At 37.7% G+C, this 18,023-nt stretch overlaps 1 protein-coding gene across 18 annotated transcripts in view; it reads right to left on the reverse strand.

Moving 5' to 3' along the window:
• The window catches only part of COL19A1 (collagen type XIX alpha 1 chain), a 202,754-nt gene that overhangs the window by 154,078 nt on the left and 30,653 nt on the right, over positions 1 to 18,023 (reverse strand). For 11 of the 18 annotated variants that reach the window (XM_080584502.1, XM_080584516.1, XM_080584517.1 and 8 more), the window contains 6 exons: positions 16,808 to 16,931; positions 16,137 to 16,412; positions 14,018 to 14,098; positions 11,796 to 11,921; positions 11,266 to 11,328; positions 837 to 890 (listed from right to left, as the gene is read on the reverse strand). In XM_080584502.1, coding sequence (XP_080440628.1) covers positions 837 to 890; positions 11,266 to 11,328; positions 11,796 to 11,921; positions 14,018 to 14,098; positions 16,137 to 16,412; positions 16,808 to 16,931 — 724 coding nt within the window. The remainder of the gene's footprint in view (positions 1 to 836; positions 891 to 11,265; positions 11,329 to 11,795; positions 11,922 to 14,017; positions 14,099 to 16,136; positions 16,413 to 16,807; positions 16,932 to 18,023) is intronic. The other 7 variants (XM_080584507.1, XM_080584505.1, XM_080584503.1 and 4 more) reach the window with 3 other exon arrangements.

The following is an 18,023-nucleotide window of genomic DNA, read 5'->3' on the forward strand; positions in this document are numbered from 1 at the left end:
TCTAATACAGGTAACTAGCTCTGAACTCAACAAATCTGTACGACTGCCTTAAATTGGACAAAGTGAATGGGTAACATCCTGAAATGAAGTGAAACTTACCTTCTTGAATACACAGGGAGGTTGATAAGTTTTCTTAGCTATGGTTATTTGCTTAGAAATCAGTGGTGTTTACCTCAAAGCTCTATCAAGCAGCCTGTTGAGAGCATAAGAACTCTTTTCTGGGCCTATAGACCACAGTCTGCACAGTTCAAGTTATCAGGGAATTGAAGAACAGAGCAACCAGTCTTCTTTACTCCTGCTTCCTTTGCAAGGCTGAGGTGTTAAGAAAAGGGCAGGGAGGGCTTACCTGAGAAGAGCTGCAGCAAGTGTTGGAGACCAGGCTGGATCAGATGTCCACCATGCCATCTGGGCATGAGGACAACATTCCTATGGCAGGGCAGCTATGTGGAAGTTTAGCTGCTGGTGTCACCACCTGCTATGGGCTGGTGTAGAGTTGTCCTCGCACAGAGCCAGCCAAGCTGACCTGCCTTCTCCTCCACCTCTCTGCGTGACAAGCCTGATAGACTATCTCCTTCCTGCTCTACTAGTTGGGTGGGCTTCCCTTGCTTCTGTATATCCTCCCATCCCTCTAGCCTCCATCCCAGAAAAAAAACAAAAGCACACGTGCAGAGAATACTATTGGTTGGAGTGTGCTACAAAAAGCTGGCAGTGTACATAGCAGAAGCTAGTCTTCTAACAGCAGACACGTTTTATCCTCACATTTACGTATGTAATTATAGATAAGCTGCTGTCAGAGTGAGCATTTCCCTGTTACATACTTCTATACAAGAACATACCTTTTCGCCAGGAAGACCAGCAACACCATCCTGTCCTTTTGCACCCATCTCACCCTACAAAACAAATTATTCAGTTAGAAGTTCTGAAGACATCTAAGATTGTTAACTACTACTCAGGTCATAACTGATTCAACAGAAAAGTGTTTCCAACCCATGCAGACCTGGTTTTGTCTGCTTAGCAATGTAACAACTATGGAGGAGGGTGCCATATATGTAACACTAAAATCTGAAAAAAATAAGTACTTTTTAAGCACTTACAAGATCATTTAAGACCCTGATCTGACAAATACTTGCAAATGTATGTTTCTATAAAAAACAGGTCTGCTGATTTCAAGGGAATCCATTGTAACATTAGAGTTAGGCCAAGCAGGTCCAAATTCAATGCGTCAAGTTCATTCAACTCTGAGGAAGTGCATGTAATAATGACTTTCTTGGTCTGAAAGTCACATGCACACAATATTTTTAAAAGACACTGTTTAAAGTCAGTCCCGCTTTCCCTCCCTGTCACTCCCTTAAAGCAACCAAAACCCTAACTGTAAGCAATCGGTAAGAAAATCTTAGTTTTAAGAGACAAACCACTGACTGATCAGGAGAGGTGTGGAAGCTCCCAGCAGCTGCAAATTGGATGCTGAGTCTTAAAAATGATTGAAATAAATACATAGCACACAAACTTTGCTCAGTAATGTTATGTATGTATTACAAAGTTTAAAAGTCAAAGCCAGGTAGACACTAGAGGATAAGGAGAGCAGTAAACCGTATTACAGTCTTTTATTCTAAAAAAAAATGTAAGTTTTGTCTACTTGTACCAAAGGGTGAAACTTCCCTAGGGAACAAAAAATTCTACAGCCTTTTTTGCAGTAATTCACTACCTTATGAAGAGAATGTCACTGATTTGAAAATAATTAACCATCAAGTTGTTCTTTGAATGAAAGGAGTGCATGAAGAAGCACAAGAGCCACATTTACACAAATAATTGCTTCCTAAAATAGGATATAGACTTAAGTTTGGTGCCCAAATCCAAAACTGCAAACCTAAAAGCCCCTGCTGAGGAAGTGCCCACAACCTCTAAACTCAAAAAGTGTCGAATTTTTTAAGAAGCAGGGCCCTGGGAACTTTTGATATTCAAAATATGCAGAAACTTCTTAGTATTAGGCAAAGTTCATTGACTTTGTCAATAAACCCACTCTGTAGTAACAAACGCCAATTTCTCACGATCTTCTCAAACAGGATACATGTACAGTGCTGCAGTGACTTCTTTTTCATCTGCAACATATCACACAGGAGATTTTTAATTCAACAGTCTAACAGAAAGGCTTTGTGTGGGTCACAGAAGACATGTCCTGTGCCATCCCCAGCTTATGGGTATTCCCAGCCCGTGCAGCACACTGGTTGTTAGGGGATGTACAATTGTTCCAAAGTTTACAGGAGGAACGTTAAGAAATGCACAAGTGATCTGCATCCCAGCAGCCTGGTCTCTTTTTGGAGAGCTAGGAGACCAGGCTCCTATCCAGATGACTGTTCCTGCATTTTACGTGAGACAGTCACTGTGTAAAGTGCCCAACAATTTCTTATGTTACATCCTAAGTCTCTATCAGGTTTAAAGTGACTTTAAGTAATGTAGTTACAGTACAATGACATCAGCTATGCATCTTAGAAACCAGCACCAGTAGACAACCACTGCTGTAAAGCTTAAACACCACCACCACATACAGACACACACACAAAAAAAAAAAACCAACTGAAAGAGCTTCACAGACAGAGTACTCTAAGTACATTCATCTTTTCAGTGTAAATGCAGTACTTCTCTTCCAAATGATGTCATTAACCTTTCTGAAGTTAAGAAAGGAACATCAAGATTGGCAAGAAGACCCTAAAGTACACAGCAAGAATATTTGCTATATCCCAGACCAGCCATTTATTAAACATTTAATCCACGGTAAAGGAAGGATTTAGAATGTGTGTTTTCTTCACCGTTCCCTTCAGGCTGCACTCAGCAGCTCCTGACTCAGCACAGCGTACTCTGAAGTGCTTAACTCTCCTTATGCTCTACCCAGGGAGCCCATGGATCAAATCCAGGGCTCTGCACTGCAGTCTAAGGAAGGTGCTGAGAATTCAATATTTTTGCTTTTAGCCTCAAGGGAAGTAAATAAATAAATAAATCCAAGTGCTACAGGTCAGATTTCCTTGTTACCTTCTTCTGAAGGCAGAATGATGTATCCTCTGAAACAAGCTGTCGTATCCTAATGCTATTCATGTTGCTTTTCACCTACCCATAAAACTTACCTATCTTCCTTGCCCTCCATTGTAAGCTCCTGAAATCTATTCACAGAAGCCATCATAAAGCAAGTGCATCTGTGCAACCTGGCTCAAAACTCCTTCATTTATAACATGAGCTGAGCAAATAAACCAAAACAAGATGCACTCAGGTGCAGAGCACCAACCCATCTGATCTTACACCACTGATCAGAAGCAGCAATGTTCTGGAGGAGCATATCAGCCATTTTTTATGTCCTATTTTTTGAAATATTGGAAGGATCCTTAATACATGTATGCTAAGTTACTTCTGCCTCAAAAGCAGCACAAGATCTTGCGTGTGCAAATAGCATGACCCCACTACTAATATGAGAGAGCAAGAAGCTGAACTGGCCCCTAGTTAGCTTGGCTTATCATCCACGGAATGACAGCTTTATCTGTGCACACTCTGTTCCCTTATGCCACTTGCAAGTATTTTAATAGACCACAACTGCTTTGTTACATCCAGTAGTGTATTTTTATATACCGTATAGGCTAAAATTACACGGCCTGGTACACGTCCGGAAGCCTTTAACTATATGACTTACTAACTAGTTCACCACACTGTGTTTACATTTCTGTTTCATTAAGTGCAGATGGACCCCCTGCCTTGTAGACAATCATTTACCATTGCAAATTAGACCATTAAGTTATGACTCTATCTTGTAACTGTGATTTCAATAACCACAGTCTGAAAGGCTCTAGTTTCTCAAACTTTTGTTCAGTAAGCTTAAAGATCAGATATTACATGTTGTATGACCTACAAAACAGTTCACACAGGCAGCAGGACAGAAGAAAGAAAAAAAAATAAGGCAAATGCATTTTTAAGTCTTTTTGGCCTATCTTTTGCATAGTGGTATTTTCCTTTGCATCTGCAGGTCTCAAAGTGCTTTACAAAAGCGAACATGCATCATTTTCACTTTCTCACATAGCAGATACCAAAGGTATAAAATGAGAATTTAAAACAGGGTTCCGCACCAACAAGCCTACATCCATCCCTACATAAATCTCTTTTTATACCTCAACAAGAGCATACCAACTCCCAACACACACTGCAACTGAGCCTTCTAAGTTTATGTAAATAAATTATTAAGAAGGCAAATAAAAAATTGCATTTGCTTACAACTACTAAAACCTACGGAAATATATGCTGGCAGCGGTGAAAGCTGACAGTAGGATGAAGGCATGATCGGTTATGAGGTACACTCAGTATAATAACATTCAGCGTTAGTACATTGAGCTTTAAGTCTACTGTTAAGATTTTCTGCTAAGGGTAGCAGTGAAAATACTTTTCAACATAGCAAAATATATTTATTAGATAAAGTATTTAAGCCATAACACATTTTCCAGAATGTAACATCTTGCAAACAACAGGATGGCTACTATATTCTTGACAGGGTTTATTTTGGTGAGCTCATAAGCAGACAGTGTGGAAATTCAGCAGGCTCAGGCTGACAAACACCAAAATGTTTCTGTCTACTTTCCATAAAGCCAAGCCAAGCCCAATTCTTAAAAAGAGATTGTAGACAGCAAACATGCTTTTTTCCAGTGATGCCAATCAGCCATCTATTTGAAGTGGAACCAATTTTGCACATCTGAGACCACCTGCAGTATTACACTTGTGATTATTTTGTTACATTGATGATTCAGAGTTTCAAAAGCACTTGACCTTTATATTTTTGTGCCATTCAGCCATTATTTAATGCTTTTGTTGTGGAACTGTAAGCTCTATGCTAGTAGCAAACACAAAATACAGTATCTATATCAGACATTATTACTGATGAGTTATGTATAGCAATAATAGCCTAAGACTAAATGTGGTAATAATGAGAAAGATAGTTATTTAAATTAACAGATCACAGTCCTTCTCAAATAAAACCAAAAAACTTAATTTTAAAACAATATTTTTTTTAAACACATACACTTGCCATTTAAGAGACAAAATAATTTAATATATGTTTACATCGTGATATGAAGTGGGATTAATGTAACACATTAATATTTAATCTAGAAAAAAAATTCTACAAATAATTTTGAGAGGAGTAAAATATTCTCAGCAAGTTTTGGTACTAACCAGGTCATGATTTTAACGTAAGATAAAAGCAAATGCATTTAATAAATAGAAAGAGTGACATGAATATGGCATAGAGCACACACTGCTAGAGTACTACATTACAATACTGCTCTTGTCTACAATGAGGACATATTCATTCAGATAAAATAAAGAACCTAAGTCAGTTCTCAAAATGCTCCTTAAACAAATCTATTTAGATTTTTTAAGGGTTGCTTAGCTAAACTGGCTTTCCCAGTTTTCATTTCTGCATAGGTATGTGCGCCAGCAGCATCAGAAATGTCCAGGTAAGAAAATATGTATTATTATCGAGAAAGAAATGCCAGCACTCTGAAGAGAGTTGTTCCCAGTAGACTGCACTGTAGACAGTGACTTCCAAGAGTGGTTAAGTGGAAGGCAAAGTAGGGAACATAAAGAATGCATCCTTTATACGACATATGCCATCTGTTTAATTAACATCAGAGGTAGTCCCTGTAAGAAATTACGTAACTAAGAAGTATTAAAACTTAGATGCACAGACAGATATATATTCTCATGATTATAAAATGGTCATGGAAGTATTTAGACCTGGAAAAAGACAACTCATTAGGAACTCTAGTTGATGAATACAATCAGTTCCGATTCAGAGAATTTGCCAATGGTGAGAGAGAAAACTCATCCCAAAAAGTATGTGGCCCTGCTTCAACAGTGGCGTTGGACCAGATGACCTCCAAAGGTCTCTTCTGACCTCAGACACTCTGTGAATGAGCCTGGGAACTTCTCTGAGTGGCATTACTCCAGTGTTTTCCTGCCACTGGGGTAGAAGCAGCGAGTATATAGCCCCGGCCATATCACTCATGTTATTCCTAGTAGGAGCCTCCTGGCTGTGTGCTGACTCGGCAGTGAGGGGCTCGGCATTGTCACTGTTTGAGTGGTTAACCCCGGTACTGGGGGGCCCAGTTGCTGCTGCTGCCCTGCTTCAGCTTCAGCTCTGGGCATGACCCTGGTGGAGAGGGGTGACAGCCCCCAACCCTCTGAGCACCTCCGAGTGCTGAGGATTCATTGCCACCCTCTCTGTTCTACTTGGGGAAGACTTTTGCTGCCATTCTGAGAACTCATGTGAATACTGGAATGGTGAATATGGTAAGATGTGAATATTTGAGAGTTTTGTTTTTGTTGTTTTTAAGAACTGCATTACTAATGATGCTTTTCCACATCAATTAGATAATTTGGAGCATTAGCCAGTTAAAATATTAAGTAGGACTAGCAATAAGTTCTTTTCTGTTTATGCATGGAATGTTTTCTTTTGCCCCATTATACGATTTGAGTCTACCAAGTACTCTGACAACTCCTGACTTATGAAAATCCCTTCATTACCACTGACAGCCAGCCATATTTTGCCCAAGAAATTTTCCTTTTTCATGCATTCCAGTCTCTAGGTCCCTATCTGAGTCTATCAATAAGCCTTGCAATGAAAATCAGACCAGAAAGGAACTATTCTCAAGGCTGTGTAATTCAATAGATATGCCTTAGATGGAATCAGATAAACCTGGGTTATAAGAGGAATGACAGAGAAGGAAGAAAGGAAGACTAATAAGGAAAACAGGCAAAAAAAGCAGTCAGACACCTCATTTGTTCTCCATAAGTTCTTTTTTCTAATCACTCTATCATAAATATTTTCTCAGTGCAACAATATTGCATCAATCTATTTCTACCAAGCCTAAAATAGCATTTTAAACATCTTTTTCTTTAATTAAAATATAAATTAATGAACCACACTTGAATAGCAATAAACTTCTTCATGGTGTGCATCAATAGGCACTTTAACATTTGAAAGCACTGTGCCTCTGTTTTTTTGCTCCCTACTGTGCTTGCAGCATTAACCAATGACCTATTAACACAGCTTGTGGGTTATTATAATAAATTTAAATTTTTAATTCTCTTTGGATTTCTATTTAAAATCTTTTGTGGCTACAAAGCTCACTTAACATACAATTAATTTTGTAGCCTCCTCAGTAGAGAAAAATTGTTTGTATATTCAGTATATATATAATTATTTCAATTACTGCCATCCATATTTTGCCTTTCTGAAGATTTTCCACATGTTGAGGGCCAAATGGGACCTTGACATCATGATCAAAAGAGTTTTACCAGCAATAAATACGTTTTTAAGAACCTGAGTAGTAATATATCATGCTAAAGTAGTATAATTTGCTTCCAAAACAGAAAACATGGTTCATTTCTCACTCGGCTCAGCAGCAGCAGAAGCCTATCTCTACAGAACATACATCAAAATGCATTAAATCACAGGAGAGCTCCATCTGACTTTTGAGCACTTAAAACTTGTGAAATACACTGTGCTGAGAATTAACTTACCATGAGAGTAACACAGAATATTATTCAAGGATAACCTAAATGGTACAACTGACTGCTGCTGCCTCTCAGTTTTCATCTGATGGGAACAAGCTATCGGGTAGTCTAAAATGTGTGTTTCAAGCGCTTAGACCAATAAACAGCAAACAAAGTTGGTTCTGGTGACTTTCTAAGTCTAAACTATTCAGACAGGAGGTTGTCCCCTGCTGCAGATAGCTGGGAAATCTGGATCTCTAGGCAAGTAAAACCCTTCAGAGCAAACATTGCTGATTCCAAGCCTGCACAAGAAATAAAAAGAAGGACTACTGCCCTTGAGGCACGTTTGCTGTTTTTTTTTTGTTTTTTTTTTGTTTGTTTGTTTTTTGTTTGTTTTTTTGTTTTTGTTTTCCACATAGTAAGTGGTGTGGTATCAAACTGAACAGTCTGGTCTTCCAGCAAGAAAGACTTAAAACAGAACAGCTCCTCTACCCCTGAAGCACCTTTTCAAAGCTAAGGGAGGTACTTCTGTTCCTGAGTGAAGAACTGTCCTCTTAATGAATGTCTTAATGAAGCCATAATGTAAAGTGAGACATTCAAGTAGAAAGGCCTTTCAAACAAGTGGAATAACTTTTGATCAGTGGTGTTCCTCTGTGTAGCTATTGAAGCTTGCCAGAAATACATCAATATTTGCATAAGTGCCTATTCTAGTGAAAACATGGCACATTAATCATTTGGCCTACAACACACTTTGGTCTTTGGCGCTGACCCCTTCAGAAGTACTACGATGAGTTCTGCCAAGCATACGGGAACGAAGTGAGAAAAGGCTAATAATTAAATTCAAAATGCCTAAAAAGGGCTTATCAGCTGTCATGCTTCGTACTGGTGATAATGCAGGTATTCCCAAACAGGCGAAACATAGTCTGACCTGAAGGAACAACTAGGGTAGACTGAAGAAAAGGGCAATTTGGGGGAGCTCGAATAGAGCCTAACACCAATTTGAATACGCATAGACTTTCTTACCAATCCCATCCCAACAAAAAGACATGTAAATTCAGTCATACATTTAATTAGGGTGGGTGGAAAACTGGAATGAGACAATGTAAATAAAAGAATAAGCAATGTTGGGTTGAACAAAAGATGACATCAATGGATATAGAAATTTTCTAGGAAAAAAGTCAGAAATTACCAGTAACTGGTTTTTACTTGGATGCTGCCATGGCAAGGACATTTAAATGTAGTTACCTGGATGCTATTAATTTGATTTAGAAGCAAAATAAACAGTAGGAGGAGAAGCTGAGCACAAGCAAAGTGGGAAGCAAGGGCTGAAGAACCACCAGAAAACTTACAGAAACCCTTTTTGCTTTGTGACTGAAAACCTGGCCAACAAAGTCCTCAGTAAGCTACCTATTTCACGTGAAACATATTACAAAAGATCTAACCACAGTCTGTTACTCTCCTGTACATCACTTGCCAATAAATCATATATTTTGAATGTCTGGAACGGTCTGGGGTATTGCTTGTCCATCTCTTAATTATTGATGCAACAAGGTCATCATCAATAGCAAGTGGTACAGAAAACCTGCACAAATGCAGAAGCAAAAGAGAAAGTGGTTCCAAAGCCTCAGAGAATGTGGTATTCAGCTCCATTATGGTAGGTAGTATTCGTTTGCTCTCAGAAGTCAACAGTGAGACCATCCCTTTTATCACACGAATAATGTGACTTAAGACACTAGAAATATCCCTTACTGTTGAATTAGTGTTTTGACAGAATACAGTGTGAAAGGTTTCACTGCAGAAATCACAGAAAAGAGAGAAACTGAACCATGCATTTCCAAGCTTTCAAGTCATTAAGAGAGCTGACACTACACAACAAGAAGCAAGACTTATATCATCAAAGGAGAGAGCAGATGTTTTGGTTCATCTGCAAGTGTTTGCACTGTTTGATTTCTCCAGTGGACCTGCTGAATACTGTTACCTCTGTGGGAGTTACTGGCTGATGGAACAGCCCTAGAATAGTAATTTCTTTCTTATGGCTCCTTCACACTGCCAAACCTGCACCCCCGCAACACCCAAAACAAAAAAAGTCTTAAAGCTAGGAAGTAGCAAGTACTGGTGAATTATAAGGAAAGTTCAAACTACACAGCTTTCTAGCTGTTTGCTGTACTACCTCTGACTTTAATCAACTGACTCTTTCAGTAATAAATGTCAATTTACTATCATTAGGATCAGCTGCTGGATGCACATAATCCTGCTCAGGCTCTGAAGATTCAATGAAATATCAGAGTGGCTGCTGATAACCTGTTCAAATTTGGATTTACAAGTAGCAGAAAACAGCAAAAAATATCTATTTGTATAAAGCTAGAAAGGTTTATTTTTCATTGATTTCAAGCTTAACGGTTTTTAGTTTTATATCAGAGAAGATGCCCTCTGAAATGAAAACTTTGTAATTAGCAACCACGACACACATGGTCTTGTGCAATTTGCTATCAGTGATGCATTGAAGTTGAAAGGATTCATTGACTGTTGGTTGGTTTTCAAATCAATGCAATGAGAGTTTGATAACATAGGGTAGCTCTAACAAAGATAATTGTGCTTTATACTCAGATCTAAGATCAGTAAAAATTGGTGATTAAGTTTGGAGGCTACCAGGTATCCTTCTAGGTTCAGCCAGGCTACTGAAACTAACATATTGGAACTTTCTTCTCCACTAGGGAAAAGACAGAGTTAGTATCAAAATTGACAAGTATGCTGGAGGGGAGGAGTTGGGAAGGGCAGACACTATCTAGGAATTTACTCAATTTCAACTGACTGTGTGGATAAGCCCTTTCAGAACTGGACCATTTTCAGATGGGTACTACTACCCTAGGAACAGTGCTAAGATGTCTTCACAAGCTGTTTCAGATCACATACTAATCAGCGTGCTGTAAGGGAGGATGGTGGATTAGGACATCTCCATCCAAACTGCTGGACTAGGACTTTCCAGGTGTCTTCCTCTCACCCTGAACTCAAAATTCCTATCCACTGCATTTCTTACTGACCTACAGTAATTTATTCAAATTGGCACCTCTATGAACACAATAAAAACACTTCCCAGACATGTCCTAATGACCTTCATTTCTAGGAAAGCCCCAAGCTCAATAGCACAAGAATTTCACAGTAAGCACTACAGAACAACGATATGGAATACACCCACAGAAAGGCGCACCAACTGGGCTGTCCCAGGAGTTTGCCAATGCCAGGCCCCTCTCTCTTTACAATTTAGAAAGTTTCAGGAAAAAGCGATGTCAAAGAACACAAGCACTGAGGTTATATCAGTGAATTCTTACTCTGCCACTGACCACTGAAAAGATTAATCCACCGCATAGGATTCTGGCCTTCAGCAGCAAACACATACATTGTAGTGGCAAATCCTTGTCGTAGATGACATACATGACTTCTCTGTGTTTGGATAATGAGAAGAGACAATATACTGTCAGTGTTTGATGTGTGCTTGCTTCATGGGCAAGTAAACTGTGTTCCATGGAATTCATGAGTGGGAGCAGATCCCAGAGTGAGACAGCTCTAGGCTGTGCGGCAGGAAGGCCATGCTTAGAACCAGGGACTGACTGAAAAAGGGTTTAACCTGTATATAAAAAGATCCCTTTATGGAACAACAACATCTGTGATGTTTCCATCTGCTAAAGAAGACAAAGCCACAGATGAAGATTTGAAAGAGAGAATGCAATTACTATTTACCTTTTCACCTTTACTTCCTTTCTGGCCTGGCAAACCAGCTACTCCTGGTAATCCTGCTTCTCCCTGATTTTAAAAGAAAGAAAAAATAAATCAACTAAGAAGCAGCTACAGAATATATATTTGGTTTGATTTCCTTGTCTTAATCACAAAAGCCTAACAAAACAAATGAGTCGGAATAAATGTAGTGCCATGTCCAGAAGGGTTGAAAGAACACAGTAGAAAATAATTTATTCTGAAGTAAAAACATTTATTCTAAATATAATGTCTTAGTAGTAATTCACATTTTTACTATTGATACAGTTTTTTGTGTGTGTGTGTGCTGAAACCACAAAAACTTACAGCCCTCTGTAACTCTAATTTTAAAATGAAATTTAAAATGTACTGTTTCTTCACTACAAAATACAATGTACAACATTCTAAGATAGTAACATATTTTAGATAACTACAAAAAGAAAACCAAGATTTTTTTTTTAATACCTATCAGGATTAAACAGCATGATGCATTAAAAAGCGATAGGAAAACCTCATACTTTATTTGGAAAGCAGTGGCATCTGTCTCTAGATTCTTGCTGTGTTCCTGGAAGTGTGTATATTTTGCTGGCATGAACAGTCACTGGTGATGAAGTAGTAGCAAGTAATCTGTCCTCATGTGGGCACTAAAATAAAAACAAGATTTTCTGATTTTTGGTCCACTTTGGTGAATAGATAAATACCATCCAAGCACTACTTTTAAGTTACTTTCTGTTTTAACACTACTGTACACAGCACATTACAGAGATGCCACAACTGCCAAACAGAGGGAAAAGCTGTAGTTAAACAAAGCCTAGACACTGTGATCCTTCTGTACTGAAATCACTGCTGGTTAAAACAGACCTGATTGTCCCAATTCTTTCTTGCAAAACAGTCCAGACATACAAAGAAAGCCTCTCAAAATTATAAGAAGTGAAAGCAGAAAATACTCATTGGAAAAAAAAAAAAGAATTTCTCAGTCCTGTCCTTCACCCTTCCCCAAAATGCATAATGCCAGAGTGAGTGAAATTTATTTATTTATTTTTAAATAATGAAATACTTTGGACATACAGAGTTTGGAAATAAACAAAAGGCCTTGACACCACTATTCAGCTTCCTGCAACTTATGAGAGCTGATCCAATTTGAAGATACACTACCAGACAAGTCAACAGAACCTGACAAATTTTAGAAACTCTCATCAAGATGTGATGAGGTCTCCTGTGAGCCTTCTTGTCAGAGAAATTCCAACAGGATTTACATCTTAGTCTAGAAATTCGTAACCAAGGATAAATTCCTTCCCTTATATTACTGAAATTTTAGCTCTTACAATGGGTAAGGACATCAAGAAAAAGAATGAGAAAATGTAATGCTGATTTCAGTATGAAAGTCATTAATGAGCAGTCCATTATTTTTATACCTTCAACTTAAGACATACTGACAGTGCTTTTATCTAAACAGCTGAATGAGTGCTTAGCATTTTATCAATATAGCATATCCTTGATCTTTTTGTGTTCATATATAATTAGGGTTTGTATTTTCTTTTCTGTTACTGTGTCATAACTGTTGAACAAATTTTATTTCTGTGCACAAAGTGAAACTTACAGAAAAAAACTCATTCATTTCACCTAGCAATAAGCTCATAAATTTAAGAGGAAGCCTGCACTGTTATCAGTGTGAATACATTTGAGGTATATTTTAACAAAAAGTTATTATTTAAAATTGAAATTTCCGTTAATAATTTAGATCTAGCCCCTTTATGCTTCTGATCACCTATCAGTTGTCAGTTCCGACAAACTATTCTCCTCCTCTGTTCTTAGGCAGCCTTCTCTCTCCATTTGAGCACCCCTTTCTCCCATCTCTTAGTACACAGGATCAATTAGACCTTCTGCAAGAAGGACTAGACTTTGCTGACTGCAGGCTGAGAGGTGATGGTGCTCATGGTCTTAGAGAAGTCTTCTCTTAGATCTTTGCAACTAACAAAGCAATATTTTAATGTTCGGGATTTTTTTTGGAGGGTTTTTCTTTTTCTTTTCTTTTTTTTTTTCCCTCCAAATGGACTTAATTTAGCAAAAACATTTATTCACATATATAACTTCTAGCATTTCTATAATTCTAGTCTTCCAGTTTATACTGATTCAGTCTATCCAAACAAAAGGGAAAAGTGAATTCTGAACCAAATCAGTTTTTTCCCTTATGTTAAACAACATACACCTCTGAGCACATCCGCTATAAAGAAGAAAGTATTTGCCAATTACAGAACACCTATTCTTCCATGTTATTACATTGAAATAAGGGAAACACTCTCAATACCCTCCTGCTTTTCTTCCCTTCCACTGTCATGCAGAGACTTTCATGGGCTTTGTTTATTAATTATAGTGCTAGAATAGATAAAATTGTTATTAAAATGACCTCTCTGTAATTTGACGTCATTCTCAGGTAATGGCAGTGATTTGTTTCCTACTCTCTAAGACTTCCTCAGTTACTAATTAGATACTAATCAATGTTAAGAAATGCATTTAAAAAGCATTTAAAAAGCACTAGCAGCACCTAGTGCCTTTTACTGAAGATCCACTAAGCCATTTGTTTTGGTAACAAGAAATACTGCATGATGACTCCAGATACAAGATTAATTTTCAGGAGGTAATTATTCTAACACTTCCATCGCAATTTCTTTATAATCTTTAGTAAGAAACAATGAAATAATTTCTTTTATATTACCACTTGTATTTTAACATAACTTACCAGCTCAGCAGATATTTCACAACATGTATCTTCTGTTACAATGTTTGGATTACAATAAACTGTTATGCGGTGAAGTTCAATCTATTAAGAAATACAGGAGAAGAGATTTATGTGAAATGTAAAAAATGTCTTATGGCATGTATTTTCTAATCTTTGTGTAATAAACGTTCTCTCTGAAACAGCGTATATTTCTGAAATACTGCAAATACTGAAAAATCCCACAATTGTTTATTTTCTCACTTAAGGAACAAATTACACAGTCCCTCACTTCGAATTAAAACACATTTTAGATTTCATTTACCTTCATGTAAATTGCAGCCCTCTGTGTTGCACTTAGTATGACTACATGGGCATTTTAATCCTCTAGATATTCTCTGCAAATGTTCTTTTCAGGAATATAATTTTCTCCTGCAGTGAACTAGTGTAAAGTTTTGACAAGCTATATGTCCTACGTATCTTCCATCACTTTGGACAAAACTTTGCCTGGACCTTGCCACTAAATTGTCGGAAGAGCAAAAATTCTTTATGTAAGACTTCTGTTTTAGAGATTTAGAGTAGATGAACAGCATCTAATTTTAACTGGTTAATATTGCCCTGCCCAGCCCTTACGAAAGTCCAAACACGTCATGGACTGCACTGACTTACAGTTACTTACAGGAAGGTCTAAGGAGGGCCTAATTTCACAGAATAGTTTTGTTACAGGATGTCTCCTTCTGCATCTGCTTTGTGTTCTCTTATTTTTTCACTTGCACTTGGTATTGAGAAGTGTGTCACTACAGGATCTACTCTGCTGCTTTCATCAGCTTTATGCCCATGTTTTTCTACAAGCATGGAAAACCCAACTGCCAACTTCTACTTGGGATTATCCAGCCTGTGCTGTAACCAACACAAGTTTAAAAGCATTTGCTACTTTTCCTCTGTGCTACTTGGAAATAAGGAGATGGTACATAAATTTGAAATAAATTTGAACTCAATCTTACAAAATAAAATGAAGTATGAACTTGGCCTTACAAAATAAGAGCTCTGATGATCCCTGGCTAAAGGTTTCAGCACCTCACAGCATGGATTCCTCTTATAATGCTAGCCTGCAGTTACAATAATGTTATTTTCATCTGGAACTGTTCAGTGTACGTAATAGAGCTAAAACTTTCAAATGGCCACTATAAACTCTAAGCCAGATGCTTTAAACCTGGTAACAAGATGTCAGTATACTTAAAACAAAATGACATTTCCTGGAACTTTCCAATTGCTTGCTCTGAGCTTTCTATACAAGGAAAGAGAAGAGGATATTTCTGGAACAGAACAAAGCCCATAATATTAAAGGGTTGCCTTGGGTAATTCCATATTACCCCATTTATCTATAGATGAGGCAACAGCTTGCTTTCTTCAGCAACACTCCACAGCAGCTTACTTTCCTTGCATTTGCATTTCATTCAGTAGATCTTGCCCATTGTGTTTTGTAGGAAGGGGTGGAGGAAAGGGACTACTTTACAATTATCAGCTGCACGTGCAGTCAGTTACTTGCATCAAAGGCTGCAGGAAATGCACATTCAGCCACTTCCTCATCCCTCTCATTTGGAGGAAGGAGCAGCAACTATGAACAAGTTACTCCTGTTTCGGCATAGCTGAATTACCTTGGAAAGTGATACAACCTTGAAACATAGGCAATCTAATTTTTGGGGGTGTCTTCTGCTTATCATAGAGGGACAAACTGTAACAGATGACTGATACAAACTTGCATTTGTCATCCTAATAGCTAAATCTCATAAAAACTAAAAGAAAAAAAATTACTACAGGAGTCATCTATTAAGTGTAGTAATGTGTCTATGGTAACTATATAGCTGTGACTCCAAAGTAAATACAGAAAAATAGACTCTTGAAACCAGGACTGAGTTTTTGTAGTTACTTTGGTAACAGAAGGTTTGCCTTAGTGGACTCTACAGCACTTAATGTTGTTTAGAAAAAAAGACATAAAGATTGTAAATTAAGAATTCCCACTCAAAATTAATAACCTGTTTTGAACCATTTTTTCCCTACCAAATTCTTTATGATGGTTGTCAGTAGAAGTGTGGATAAAACATGATTTCAAGTTTTCCAGTTTTGCTTTCATACTACTCACATCTACAGGCTTATCATCTGCAGCACGAGAAGCAATCAGAGTCCTTCCCTGCAAGTCAATGGTGAATTTTTCATCAGTCTGCTTTCTCTCAATTAAATTACAATCCAAATAGAGGGAAATGATCCCCGACTGCACGCTAATACCAAGTTTATGCCACTGCCGATCGAACAATGGATAAATTTCTCGACTCTTAAAAGTGTAGTGCAGTATATTTCCCTGAGCGGATTTGGTCATATACTCCACGACCTTTTTTGAACCATCCAGAAGGACAGAGATCTGAAAGCAAAATGAAATAGAAGAAGCAGTCATTTAAAAGTTAGAGTAGAAGAGTTAAACCCATACATAAGCTGTATGTAATAAAAATATTTTCATTACACAGATTGGACTAGAATTATGAAGCATTTTTTTTAATGTAACTTTGTAAAAATATATCAGCTATAAATCAAGCATGTCTTCTATCCTTGTTCACAGTCTTAACTGAATAAATTTTCTTAATTTTTTGTCATTCCTATAATAAATCATGAACTATTTCAGATTAATCTGTCTATTATTTGTAAACTGTAGCTCAATTCAGTGGTAAAACATCCACAAAGTGATATTTGACATATTACGTGGGGAAAAAAAAAAAAAAGAAACTTAATTAAAAAAAAAAAATCAAAAACAACTCTAACCTCAGGAGTGTCATGCTGATTTAAAATTTGCCATATATACCAACGCTCTTTCTTGGTATTTCGCCGTACACGGAACGTAGCAACTAGAGAGTATTCTTCAGGAAGCCCATTTGGAAATACTTGCCTACAACAGAAAGAAGGAAAAGAGAAAGAAAAATAGAGTTCTCATTATTCTTATGTGCATATAAACATTGCTTAAAAGGAACAAACAGAAATAATACCTGGTGAAAACAAGGAGCCAAATGCTCACTCACACTCATACAAATTCATTGGCTTCAGTGTTCAAAAGTGCCTCATTTCGCTTCCCCAAGCTCAAAAGTACAATTCATTCTATTTATAAGAATGACTAAAGATTTATTTTGTTTTTATTTTTTAAATCCTAGGTTACTATAAATAGGAGTCTTAAAAGAAGTGCTGCAAAATGAGTGCAGTATATAAACATACTTTAAAATACTGCTTTCCCCAATTTATTGCTCGGTACACTGGAATAACTTTCCCAGAGGATTTGTGGAATAATTTGTGGAGGATTTGTGGAATAAACTCCATCCTTGGAGACTTTCAAATTCAGCTGCAGATGGCTTATTATAACTGTAATAACCTAATCTAACTTGTTGGCCCTGCTTTGAGCTGGGGGTTAGATCCAGAGACCTCTATGGGCAATGACTTGGATGCCTTGAGTATTAGAACAACTGAACTTCATCAGGCTTGAGCAAAAATAAGAAATGCATTTCTGAATGAATGTCTTGCTGCATTTGTTATTCCTTCATTACATAAAATATGCTCATGACTCTGAACACATGTCCAGCTTGCTACCTATATCACAGAACGCAGCAGAACATCACTTCAGTGAAATGTTTAAAAAGTTTGTATTTCAGAAAAAATGTTACAGAAATCAGTCTGTAACTCAACTCTATGGACTCTGGTAATCATTAACTATATGATTGAACTACATGAGGCTCAAAAAGTCCAAGTGCCCCTGGGCAAGGACAATCCTAGACAGTTCAGACTGGGAGAAGAACTCACTGAGAGCAGCCGTGTGGAGAGAGACTTGAAGGTTCTGGTGGACAAAAACCTCAACGTGAGCCAGCAATGCGCGCTTGCAGCCCAGAAGGCCAACTGCATCCTGGGCTGCATCAACAGAGGGGCAGCCAGCAGGGTGAGTGAGGTGATTGTCCCCCTCTGCTCTGCACAACAGACTGGGATGGTGTCATCACTT

This window comes from Anser brachyrhynchus (assembly GCF_964034855.1).
Source record: "Anser brachyrhynchus genome assembly, chromosome: 3".
Taxonomy (NCBI): domain Eukaryota; kingdom Metazoa; phylum Chordata; class Aves; order Anseriformes; family Anatidae; genus Anser; species Anser brachyrhynchus.